This window comes from Hemisphaericaspora subhashii (assembly GCF_019202705.1).
Source record: "Hemisphaericaspora subhashii strain CBS 10753 chromosome Unknown scaffold71, whole genome shotgun sequence".
In the NCBI taxonomy this organism is placed as follows: domain Eukaryota; kingdom Fungi; phylum Ascomycota; class Pichiomycetes; order Serinales; family Debaryomycetaceae; genus Hemisphaericaspora; species Hemisphaericaspora subhashii.
The window spans coordinates 1-13,420 of NW_026057271.1; the positions used below are offsets into that span (position 1 = coordinate 1).

At 33.8% G+C, this 13,420-nt stretch overlaps 3 protein-coding genes across 3 annotated transcripts; 1 reads left to right on the plus strand and 2 right to left on the minus strand. All coding sequences in view use genetic code 12, as the record gives it.

Annotated features, from left to right (window-relative positions):
• On the minus strand, positions 1-962 carry J8A68_002386 (alpha-mannosyltransferase; the record flags this gene model as incomplete). Its single annotated transcript, XM_049406131.1, has 1 exon — positions 1-962. A coding segment is annotated over one exon (962 nt), but the record flags the coding sequence as incomplete, so codon positions are not given.
• Positions 963-4,616: 3,654 nt separating this feature from the next.
• Positions 4,617-6,263, minus strand: J8A68_002387 (alpha-mannosyltransferase; the record flags this gene model as incomplete). The annotated part of the gene is made up of 1 exon (XM_049406132.1): positions 4,617-6,263. One exon carries the CDS (start codon positions 6,261-6,263, stop codon positions 4,617-4,619), a length of 1,647 nt encoding a protein of 548 aa, XP_049264295.1.
• A 4,625-nt stretch (positions 6,264-10,888) lies between these two features.
• J8A68_002388 (uncharacterized protein) lies at positions 10,889-12,565 on the plus strand (the record flags this gene model as incomplete). The annotated part of the gene is made up of 1 exon (XM_049406133.1): positions 10,889-12,565. One exon carries the CDS (start codon positions 10,889-10,891, stop codon positions 12,563-12,565), a length of 1,677 nt encoding a protein of 558 aa, XP_049264296.1.
• Between the last annotated feature and the right edge of the window lie 855 nt (positions 12,566-13,420).

The window sequence follows — 13,420 nt, forward strand, 5'->3', positions numbered from 1 at the left end:
TGACCTGATTCGGTTGAAAGGTCGGGTATTGCTCCCTCTAAATCATGGAATGTGGCAGCCTTCGCTTCTCCTTCCGTGAGATCTATAGGATCTATAAGTGGCAATGTACCCACCCTGGCTTGTTTATTAACATTAATAGGGATCTTGGCTATATCGTAATATAATGGAAAGATTGACCGGTTCCAATAATCTGGCCACAAAACCATATTATGGTCTTTGTAGACTGGTGAATCAAAATATTTGTCAATATTTGTTACGGGGAAATTATCAGAATCTAACAAGAAAACATGTTGGAAGGAATTGGCCAAGAGTGCAATACCTTTGTATTGATATTTTTGAAGGTTGAGTGCAGTTTCATTCAATCCTAATACATCTGAAATAATCATACATTTGGCATTATATTTCGGAAGTTCAACTTCGCAAAGATTTTCATTACAGTCCGATTGGTTGGGGAGGACAAGTTCAATTGGCAATTCGGAACCAAGTTCTCGAAGTTGGACAATAGTTAACATTGACAACCAAGAGAAGAATCCTCCTCCAATCATAACTATGCCTCTGGAACCCTTCTTGTAGGTAGACGGTGCAAGTTCATTAGGAAGGTTTTCCACTATGTTGCTATGCTTCTGTTGGATTACTTTAAGATGTTCATTTTTGATTGTACATCTTTTCAATAAGGACTCCCTGTTTTTTCCAAAATTTCGAGTCAATCCTGGTTTCAATTGAATCCATGACCGTTCATCTTCTGAGATCCTATTCTCATTATATAAATCGAAAACGGATTGCCAAAATTCTTGGTATCCTGAGTCCTTGTCTGTGTGTGTGAAATGGGCCGCATGCAGACGTATTACATCCATTCTGGTATCATAGGAATCATTTAAGGAGAATGCAACCTCTTCGATAAAGATAAAAGTTACAATTGCTACTAGAACTAGAACCTGAAGCTTTACTTTAAACTTGGACATAATGTTTGTTGGTAGATATTAGAATAAGAATAAGAAACATTGGGAAGAACAAGAATTCAAACAGACACAGTGAGATTTAGATGGAATTTTTACAGAAGATGGAATGCTACATAAGGGGGTATGGTACTAACAATTGAAGTAGAATTTTAAATTAGTGATTCCTTTTCATGCATGTTGCAGCAGAAGAATAATTTATTTTTTTTATAATTAGTTACAAGTAAACAAATTTTAGTTCCCTTTGTTTTCTTTGGTAACTGAATCTTGAATTTTTTAGTCTAAAATCAAATAAGCCCCATTATTTAGAGGGTACATACATCTTCCGTCATCTGTGTTTATATATTGTGCAGCATTATACAGCCACGTATAAATTGATTTAAAACAAAGTGGTCTAGCTAAACTACAATACGACAACCACCTTAGAGTTGTTGGCACCAAGATATATAGAAGTAGAGGAATCTGCGAGAGAAAAATGATTGGCTTTTTACTTGGCTTAGTGTCTAACAAAGCGGTTATTAATTTCCTTATTGCTGTCTGGTAATGTGTATAAACTCAGCCTTGTTAACCCTATTCCAATACTTCGGATCTGTTAACTTTTCTGCTTCAGGCGATCATGGAAACCTTAAAGCTTGTTTTTCTTCGGGCCATCCTATTTATAGTTGTTAAGTTCTTGGCAATTCACTGAACAGTATCCAATCTTTTGGTTTTCCCATTTAAGGAAGGTTCGATTCTTGTTCTTGTTTGCTCTTGGGTGGGTCTCAGAAGGATTCAGAAAAGCTAGTGTCTAAGCCTTGTGAGTATGAATCAAATTTCCTAAACAACATTTGAACCAACCGATCAATGACTAAGTTCCTCCTTTTGATTACGCGATTATTATTCATTTTTACATAAAATATCTCACTAAAATATTAAGTTTCCATTATTATTTATTCCTTACATGTTATGGCCAGGCTATGATTAGCTGTATAGGCCTTGGCAATTGTGGTTGGAGTTGATATTAGCAAGTCGCGCAATTGTTGGTATTGGCAAGTCGCACAAATAAGTGGGGATTGGCAAACATACAATTAGCAGAATTGGTAAAGTCGCGCAATTATTAATATTGGCAAGACTAGTTATTCGTGGCATGGACAATTTGGTTTATTGGCAATTGTATTGGCAGTTTTCTCCTTTCGATTTCCCTTTTAGGATGGGTTTTTGATTTATTCAGCAATGGTTTGGCAAGACGCCTTTTGGAATTTAACCAAGCTAAGTTTATGGCATTGGCATTGGCAAGATTTTTCATTGATATCTGTTATAATACTAGCTCAGAGGACACAGATTTATTTATAGAATTATTTGTTGCATGGTAATCATCATTGTAGTTGTATATTCGATCATCATTTCCTTTTTCTTATTTTCCTTAATACATTTTCTTGGTTTATTGAACTCCTCATAAATCTCCTCTTTTCGATTAGACCTTGGAGTACATCCTACAACATTTCCCCTTAATCCAAAGGTCTAATACCTGATTGATACTTTAGCTCTGTTAACTGACTTCATGTAAATGGTTTGGTTAATAAGTCGGCCAACCTTCTTTCTTTCTCTCAATATTTCATGATTATGTTTTCATTACATGATCGCGAGTGAAGGGATTTCTGATGTCTATATGTTTGGATCTCTGATATTGAGTTGGATGATTAACAAGTTGGATAGTTGATTTATTGTCCTCATGTATAGTTATAGTAAGTGGAATTGTAATATCAGACTGATTGAATAATTGCAATGGCCACAGTGCTTTCGTGGTTTCAGCCAAAAACATATATTCTGCTTGGGTAGTAGATTGAGCGACACTAGTTTGTTTCTTACCATTTCAACGAATTGGTGTACCAGTAAACTTGATTAAATAACCAGTAGGAGACTTTCTATCTTCTCAAAGTAATTCCTCAATCAGCATCACTAAAAACCTCTGATTCCCCCTGCTTTCTATAAACTGGACCAAGCACAAGAGCACCTTTCAAATACTTCAAAAAACTTTGACGGCTACATCCCAGTGTCTTGAATTAGCCTTAGTTAAATATCTGCTGAGTACCCCTACGATAGATGCTTTGTCAAGCCTTACTGTATTAGCAACAAATAGTAGATTACCCACTAAAGATCTATAGCTTGTTACATCGCATCGATTTTCTTTTCCATGTATTCCACCAAGGTTAGAATTTGGGTCTGCTAGAATGCTTAAATTATCTAATTTTGAAAAATCGACTTCATGTTCACTACTCATTCTGCCAATGAGATATGACTTGAAACATATCTAAGCTCATTCGACATTCTTCCAGCCCGCTATTGTGAGAAGTTCTTCTAAATTGTTCAAGCTATTTATAATCTGGTACTGGACATTTATTTTCACTTTTCATATTCACATTTCCCCCTCAGTACCAGCATTGTGAATTGATTGCTAAAGCGAAAGGCACGTCAAACATTCGTATGTTATTGATTTCTGAAAAAAAATGATATGTTAATTAATCAATGTTGACCAAATGTTATACCTTGATAAAAGCAAATGTTATACCTTTGATAAGAACAAAACCTCATCTTTACGGTAATTATGATCTTTCACCGATTGGACGGAAAAGTTTCTTCAATTGTGAATTTCAAGTAAATGATAAATAATGAGTAAAATCTGATTCTTAGGTATAATCTTCGCCATCATAGTAGACTGATCGGAATCTCTTCTAAAACACAAATATAATGCACTGATTTGATCTGGGAGATATCCCATTATGATGAAAACATGTTGAAATTCACAATCGAAGAAACTTTTCCTTCCAATCGGTGAAAGATCAACGCTAGACGATCATGAATTTTAAATGTATTAGTAGTTAGGTACCATAGAAAGATAGTTTTATGCAAGCTCCAGCCAAGGGCCCCAAATAATACAGCAGGATGTACCTTTAGCTCTCAAAGTTGGTATTCCAACCTGTAAACAAAAATTCTTTCTTTTACATCTGTCAATCAATCCAACTTGCCATTTATTGATATATTTAATTCGATGTTAGTGCACCCTTTTTGCCTAGGTATTATGGGTACGAGGTGTCACATTAATACTGGTTTTGGAGCAGTATATCAATTGTTTCGATGTTTTTATATTTTAGACTTAAGATGAATAGTGATCTAATGATCTGCCAAAGGAGGTATACTATGAGCTTCAATCGAATTTGACAAAGCCGTGAATATTCCGAAACTATTCAGAAAGAAGTGATGTGCTGTCGTGGTAGGCTTTATAATAACACAGAAACGTATATTCTGTATTTGAAGTTAGTCTTTTTGACACCGTTGTCATCGACTTGAACTTTAATCGTTATTTAGTAAAGAGTTTTATTTTCTTATTGGTTTTCTTTGTTACTCAAAACGAAAACGTGGAAGCAATTGTTGCAGAAAGTTACAAATAAAATGAGTGCTACAAAACCTGCATCTCATTCATAATCACGCGGATGCAGAGACTAATTTTATTGACGTTTATTGTCAGCTTACTGAGTGAGTTAATTAGAAATATTATAATCACGAGGCTTTTGGATCTAGAAAATCTCAACGCCACAAAACTAAAATGGATTTAGTAAAAAATATTTCTTAAATGATATTTGAATCATTTACAGCAAGTTTCCATAGCAATGCTAAATTAACTTAATTTCCTTTTAGCCAATCTATTGTATTTTTCATAAACTGACAAACGCGATCCATATCCGTATTCTCGAAATTCGTAAAAGGTATTCTATCTTCGCATGCCAACTTATTTGCAATTTTCCACCGCTGCAATTCAAAATCTATTTCTTGATCTTCATTCTTATACTTAAAGCTATTGTACATTCTCTTCTTAAGACGATTTGATCCATTATCATAAATTTCTTTTCGATTCAAATAATCAGCAGGATCGATTTTCCAAATATGACAATGGACACTAAAGATTGGCACTTTCTCAACTTTAAAAAAGTGCTCCTTGTAAAAATTTGAAAGAATCTCAGTTTGTTGTTTCAAATTCTTTCCTTGATTCTCTGGATCGTTTCGAAGCTTCTCATATTCTGTGTTATATAATTCATAATCCAATTGTGGGTCGTGTTGACCCATGGCGGTTCCTTTTATCTCACCATTGTCCAATTCTAGATTAAACAGGGAAATGTATGACTTGACCTGATAGAACGTAGAATAAGTCGCAAGAGCGGCTGCTGGGAACGTATCTTTGTCTCCTTCACCTCTTGCCCCTAAACTAAATAATTTATAGTACGCATCAGGTCCCAAGATGTTATAATATAATGCCAATAGCAACATCTTGCCGTGCGTTCTCTTGTTAACTAACAACTGACCTGATTCGGTTGAAAAGTCGGGTATTGCTCCGTCTAAATCATGGAAAGTGGCTGCACTTGCTTCTCGTTGTGTGAGATCTATAGGATCTATAAGTGGCAACGTACCCACCCTGGTTTGTTTATTAATGGTAACGGGGATTTTGGCTATATCGTAATACAATGGGTAGATTGAGCGTTTCCAATAATCTGGCCACAAAACCATATTATGGTCTTTGTAGACTGGTGAATCAAAATATTTGTCAATATTTGTTACGGGGAAATTATCCGAATCTAACAAGAAAACATGTTGGAAGGAATTGGCCAAGAGTGCAATCCCTTTGTATTGATATTTTTGAAGGTTGAGTGCAGTTTCATTCAATCCTAGTACATCTGAAATAATCATACATTTGTCATTATATTTCGGAAGTTCAACTTCGCAAAGATTTTCATTATAGTCCGATTGGTTGGGGAGGACAAGTTCAATTGGCAATTCGGAACCAAGTTCTCGAAGTTGGACAATAGTTAACATTGACAACCAAGAAAAGAATCCTCCTCCAATTATTACTATTCCCCTGGAACCTTTCTTATAGGTGGATGGTGCAAGTTCATTAGGAAGGTTTTCCACTATGTTGCTATGCTTTTCTTGGATTGCCTTAAGATGTTCTTCTTTGATTGTACACCTTTTCAATAAAGATTTTCTGCTTTTTCCAAAATTTCGACTCATTCCTGGTTTCAATTGAATCCATGACCGTTCATCTTCAGTGATCTTGTTCTCATTATATAAATCGAAAACGGATTGCCAAAATTCTTGATTTCCTTGGCCATTGTCCGTGTGAGTCAAATGGTCGGCACGCAGACGCATCACATCCATTCTGGTATCATAGGAACCATTTAAGGAGAATGTAGCTTCTTCGATACAGATAAAAGTTACAATTGCAACTAGAACTAGAACCTGAAACTTAATCTTAAACTTTACTTTAAATTTGGACATTCTGCTTGTTGGTAGATTCAAACTATATCAGAATAAGAATAATAAACATTGGGAACAACTAAAATTGAAATAGAAACCGTGAGATTTAGATGTAATTTTTACAGAAGATCGAATGCTACTTAAGGGGTAAGGTACTAACAATTGAAGTAGAACTTTAAATTAGTGATTGTTTTTCATGCATGTTGCGGCCAAAATAATAATTTATTTTTTTGGATTATTTTAGAAGTAAACAAATTTCACTTCCCGTTGTTTAGTTTGGTGAATTGAATCTTGAATATTTTTCTAAAATCAATAAGCCCCCTTCTTTAGAGGGTGCATGCAACTTCGATCTTTTGTGTTATTAGTGTGCAGCATTATACAGCGACGTATAAATTGATTTAAACAAAGTAGTCTAGCCAAACCCCAATTCGACAACCACCTTAGAGTTGTTGGCACCAAGGTATATAGATATAGAAGAATTTTCGAGAGAAAAATGATTGGCTTTTCACTTGGCTTAGTGTCTAACAATGCGGTTTTTAATTTCCTATAACTGTCTGGTTGTGTGTATAAACTCAGCCTTGTTAACCCTATTCCAATATTTCAGAATCTGTTCTGTTAACTTTTCTTCTTCAGGCGTTGATGGAAACCCTAAAGCTTGTTTTTTCCATCCTATTTATAGCTGTTAAGTTCTTGGCAATTCACTGAACAGTTTATGACATCCAATCTTTTAGTGTGCATTTACGGAAGTTTCGCTTCTTGTTCTTGTTTGCTCTTGGGTGGGTCTCAGCAGGATTCAGAAAAGCTAGTGTCTAAGCCTTGAGAGTATGAATCAAATTTCCTATGCAGCATTCCAAGCAATGGCTAAGCTCCTCCTTTTGACGCGATTATTATTTATTTTTACATAAAATATCTCACTAAAAAATTAATTTTCCATTATTATTTGTACCTTACATAACAAACCACTAAAAAATAATTACAGGAACAATCATTAATTAACTAATTTCACTTTTCAACTTGTACTATTACACATTTTAACAAGCAAAGTCAATTACAGATTCCCAACAAGGCTCGCAGCTCTGCTAACGGCATTTTCGTTGTTTTTGCGGCATTTTGATTTATTGGCAGAAATTAAATAATTTAAAGCTTCCAGTGACTAATGATTCTACATTATCACTGGGGAGTCAATTAGTCTCGCAAGTTGCCCCTGCCAAGGTTTAAGAAATGACCAACAGTATCCTCAGTACAGATATATGCCAGTCAAGGAGAATTATGTTTTAGAGGTTTATACGTCCCCTTTATAACTTCCCGGAAGTCATTGGTGTTGAAGTATGAAGTAATGCAAGGTTTCATTTATTAGTGAAACTAATTATAAAGTCCAGTTAATAAGTTTGAACAATAACTATTGTCTAAATGTGTGTGAAAATGTGTTATGAAATACTAAGTGTTCATTGTTTAAATTGTGTGTGTGTGTGTAATTCAAAGGGAGTTGGGATTTGCCCCACAAAGAACTAATTATAAATATGTGTGAATTTCCTGAAAATGAGAATGAGTTTTAAATAGAGTTAATAATTAAGGTCTTTAATGAATATTTAGTCAATTGTTGTGTTTTTAATAAGTCAACAATCCTTATACTTCTAATACTTCTCGTAATCCTGATGTCTCCCTTCAACAATTGGTCTGTTTATGAGCCCCTTATTTCTCATTCAGAAAGCTAAAATTTTACGCTGAATAATTTTTTCAAGGGTTCAGTAAACTATAACTTAAAGTGTAGTTCTATAAGAGTGAGAGATTTGTTGTGATAGTCATCATCAGTAGAATAGTCATTATCAGTAGAACAAGAAATCTAGCCTTGCCGCCGTTTGCTTTTGAAGAGTTGCCCAACCAATAGCGGATGAACCGTTATTGGTAGGTAATAATATTTTTTTTTATAAGATGCCAAGTAATTTAATACAATAAGTCAGACGAGCTAGTTCAAGATATCCAAGGCCAGATATATTTTTAGATTCCGGAAATTTATTGTTCCTTGCTGCTAAAAATATTGTAGGGGGGTAAGATCTTGTTAAGGATATATCTATATTTGGATTAATTTCTGACGCTTTTATGCATAACGTTGTTTGGACGACAAAAACCCTAATTTTGAATTACCTAAAATTCGGAGAACTGTAAAGAGTCCAACCAAAAGTATATAGAACGATCGAGAAATACTCCAAGACGGACGATGTCATTCTTGCACAGAAAAGAGAAAAAGGACATGAAATATGGGGGGAAAAAACTGTTCAGGATTGGACTTTCAGATAACAGAAAGCATTTTTATTCTTGTTCTGTGTGTCTGGGCATACGACGAAGTAGAGCGGTAGATTGGGTGGAATTTTCATTTGAATCTGGATTTTTCGGTAACTTATGATAATAGCACTTAAAAGAGTCAAATTTATATCTGATAGACTATTCTATCGCCCCCCACCGTGAAATCATATTAGAATTTTTTATGATGCTTTCCGGATGGAATCCTGATGATGCCTCTCTAATTGCAAAGTAATTATGATTCTGGAGTAGTCATATCACATAATTATTCTCGTCTGTTCTTGGTTTGACTAAAGGCTATTTTTCGCCTTCTTACTGATGATTCATAATTAAATATGTAAATTTACTTGGTTCCATCCAAATCTGGAATGTGTCAAGTAATGTATTTGATCGCGGACTGGAATACAGCATTGCTGTTCAAAGCCTGAGAGTTGTGATGCTCGGGTTTGAATCTAACTAAAATTTTCAACTGGTTATTCATATTTTGTAACTGACTCGGTTCGGTCGCTTACACATAATACATTGAGTGCATTTTCAAGAAAATGTGAAGATTTACGTAAATTTTTGATGAATTTTTAGCCGAAAAGAAGACACAGCCAATTAGTCAGATACAAATGCACGAATGCAACCCCGGATTATCCAGTAACATGCCTATAGTAGGAACTGTAATTAACTCTCTAAAAGAGGAAATTTGTTTCAAGTTTTAGCAAATCTAAAACGATAAAAAAGCTATCGGTTATAAGTGCCCTCGGCAACCGAAGCAAAAACAAAAACAAAAAATAAGTTTCCGTTCCGCTCGAAGCCGATGACAGATGAAAGCAATCATCGACAATTTTCCTACATTTTTAAATAATTTGTAACAGCCTAAAGAGACGAATGATGAACGAAATAGGGGGTAACAGTGGACCCTATAATTCCAAGATAAACAATTAAAAATTGCTTGGAAATATAATTAGTCATAATTTTGACGTGAAGCTCATGAAGAACGGCTGACCAATTTTTTTTCGAATAGCAAAACCCTTTTAGAACAAGGAAAGTCAAAAAAATGTCGTTTACTGTTTATTTTTTTAATATCTGCGCAATATTTTTATGACGTGATTAAAGTTTTAAAACCGGTTCGCAACTTATCCATTTCATACACTCTCGGCCTCCACTCCTTCCCTTTGCCACACAGATCAATTGTTTACATAAAATGGTTAGAGACAAACCAGAAGAATAAATCCGACGAAAATTATAAACTGTACTAAGCCTTTCCTCCCCAGTCAACTTTCTCATTCAGATATCAATGGCAACTGCTTATAGAAAATCACAGCAACCAAAAAAAAAACTGATGCCAGCCGTTCCGGAAGCATTTTATTTTATATGGAAGAGAGTGATTAGTGAATTTGTAATTATTAGTCACATTTAATTGGTTGACGCAACAATTTGTCAATTGTAATACTGTACAATGGATCCAACAAATTCGATCCTTGCATGTACATGGCAACCAGTTCATAAATAGGAATTTGATTTGATTCATTAATAAGATCGGCCTTTGATTTGAAAACTGATATCCGAGAATTCCGTATTATTTTAGAAATTTGTTACTAATTGTTTAAAAATTGGCTCATCGGGAATAAACTGACAATGTACGGAATAATCTCCCAAAAAGTACCAAAAAATGTCGTGGGGATTTTAAACCGAAAACCCCAAAATTACTTCATTTCAAGTTTATTTCGAGGATTTACAAGCGAATATTTAAGATCCTTTGGAAAGAAATAAAATCAGACAATGTCAGGACATTTGGCTTCGTTATAGAATTGGGAGATGTAATTATACAAATAAATAAAGATTATGTAGATTAAACAAATTTAGGATTTCTCGGAAAGAAATGTCGTAAAGAGTTTTGCGCTTAAAAAAAATTAAACTTTTTGTCTAAGTTAAAAAATATTCATTTTTTTTTTATTAACAATTACTTAAATTTAAAAACCTAAATTTCTTGTCTGTTTGGTCCCACTTATATAAGTCAATTGAAATCTCATTCAAATTGTAAAAATTGAATGTCTGTCTGTCCGATTCTTCTTTTTCAATTAACCTCCTTTTTTTTTAAACCAAAAAGTGACAGACACAATTATCATTATTAGGTCACTATTTTACAAGTTGCAAAGACTACGAAATTTTGCTGCCAAATCAATAACCATTCAATAATTGCTTTCATTTATTAATAATCAAGAATTCATCCCTTTTTCCCCAATATTGCCACCCGATTTTGTCTTTATCTATAAATCAAACTAAAGTCATTCAATTGAGCCACTATGAAAGTCATTCCCTGTGTTATACTATTATTAACAAGCCTTTCGCTTGCGATGGAGATGGATGGACATCAAAGTGATGACGAGAACGACGATCACTACGAACATGACCATACTGAAGTATCAACCACTACCAAGACACCCAATGCAACAATGTCACCGATTCCTCATGTAATGCATCATGAACATGGTAAACCCATTTTGGAAACTCATTTATTACCTGAAGAACGATTATATTGGGAGAATTATAATACCACGACTTATTTCAATGTTCCTACCAATTATCGTTCCACATTATATTTACATATTATATTTGCACTATTTTCAATTGTATTTATTTATCCAATTACATTAATTTTTAATAATTTGAATATGAGGAAATCATATATGTTAAGTTTGGTAATTCATTCTTGTTGTATTATATTTTCATTATTTAATTATTCAATTTTTATTAATTCAATTCCTGAATTATATCCTGGGAATGCATATAGTAAAATGTTGGTTATTTTATTTGTTTCTACAATTTTACAATTAATATTTGCATTTATTAAATCAATTGATCCAAATACTAATGAATATTTCAATTTGGGATCTTCTTCAGATGATGATGAACTGAGAAATTCATTAACTTCAACAGAACAAGAAGAAGTAAAGCAATATCATCAAATGCCTACAGGGAATAAATTCACCAATAAATTATTCGAATTTAGACAATGGGTAGCCGCTACCAGATTTCATAAAGTTTCTAAAATTGGGTTTAATTTATTGAATTGGGGTCATTTCTTTTATTTCTTAATTTTAGTTCCAACTGGAGTAGCTACATTTTGTGTCTATGGTAAAGGAGGGACTGTATTTAATTTATTAGCCCATTTTATTAAAGGTGGTGTCTTTTTTGCATATGGTATTTTAACGTTAGCAAGATATTCTGGAGGATTTAGTAATAAAGGATGGGCATGGAATCATAAATTTATCAAAAGTTCAGACAAGACCAATAAATGGTTCAGTATTCAAGGTACTGGATTATGCACCATGGAAATGCTTGAATCATCCTTGATTTTATTCTATGGATCAACTAATATCTTTTTAGAACATCTTGCTAATCCAGGAGGTGAATGGTCTCCTAAGGATTTACAACATGCTTCAATTGCGTTTATTTTCATTGGATGTGGATTATGTGGAGTCCTTTGTGAAATTAAATTAAATGACTGGAGATTTGAACAAGCAAAACAAAACCTCACCAAATCTAACCAAGACACCCAATCAATAACTAATGATACAAAGATCATTAAAGCCAGTCCAGGATTCAGTCCTAATCCATTCCCAATCCTTACTATTTTCTGGACCGGTATTCTTATGTCTGCCCATGAACAAGCCAGTCCGTTATCGACTGATATTCACAAGCAATGGGGACAGATGTTTGTACTTGGATGTGCATTCAGATTCTTGACTTATTTATTGATGTTGCTTTCTTCAACCACTTGTCAAGATTTGACCAAACCTACAAGACCAATCACGGAATTAATAGTTGCATTTGGATTACTTTGTGGTGGGGCTATCTTTATGGAAAGTACCGATCCGGTGGTTTTGTCATTTGAATATTATGGATTGACGGCAATGTTTACTTTGAATGTATCGTTGGGGATGGTTACTTTGTTTATGAGTTGGGTTATGAGTGTGTTTGCATTGAAGGATTGGTTGAAGAATAAATATGCCAGAAAAGAAATGGTATAAAGGGTTTGTTGTTTAATTTTATTTATTTTGTTTTGTTGTGTTATTTTTGTTATTATATTGAGAGTTTTCTATAGATTCGCTGTTGTTTTTTGGTTGGTCGTTGAACATATAACTAATTAACTACTTAATTTACTTCTCTCTTTCATGTGTGTATATGTTTTGTTTATAGGTTCAACGTTGTTTAATAATATTTGAAATTTTATATGTATCGTTTATTATCGTACTACGTGACCGTTTGTCAATTATGTTGTATGATTTCATTTTGGAGGAAATTTTTGCAGCTAAAATAGCCTGGGCATCAATTTACCGCAGGGCTGCACTGAAGCTAATGCACGAACACTCAAAAAAATTGAGCCATTTAAGTTTAGTTCTAAATATAGAAAACCTATCTTTAGAAGCAAATGAAAACCTTTACAGACTGCAACCGGGTCCGGAACAATTGATCAACGTTAAACTTCATCCGGAAGAATACAACCGTTCAACTATAGATTTCATCACAATAAAAGCTGAGCCCATAATTACATTTTCTCGTAGTTACATCTCAGAACGGAGAGAGTTACGATAAAAATAGATTAAGTGGCTGTGAATAAGTAAAAAAAAAAGAAAAACATTTTAGTAAAGAATGAATTATTTTTTTAGTTTAAAAGTTTAATTAATTAATTGAATCTGTAATTTTCTAGGAAATGAATATTTTTCTATTTCTACACAGAGTTCAAGTGTGGAGAATGTAAATTATTTTTCTTGAAGAAATGTTTTAGGGGATGGATTGCAAGAATTGGAGATAGAAGGAGTTCGAAGGGGAGTAGCTGAGGGATGGGAGTCACGACTTTTTCGAGGGAGATCAATATATAGTAG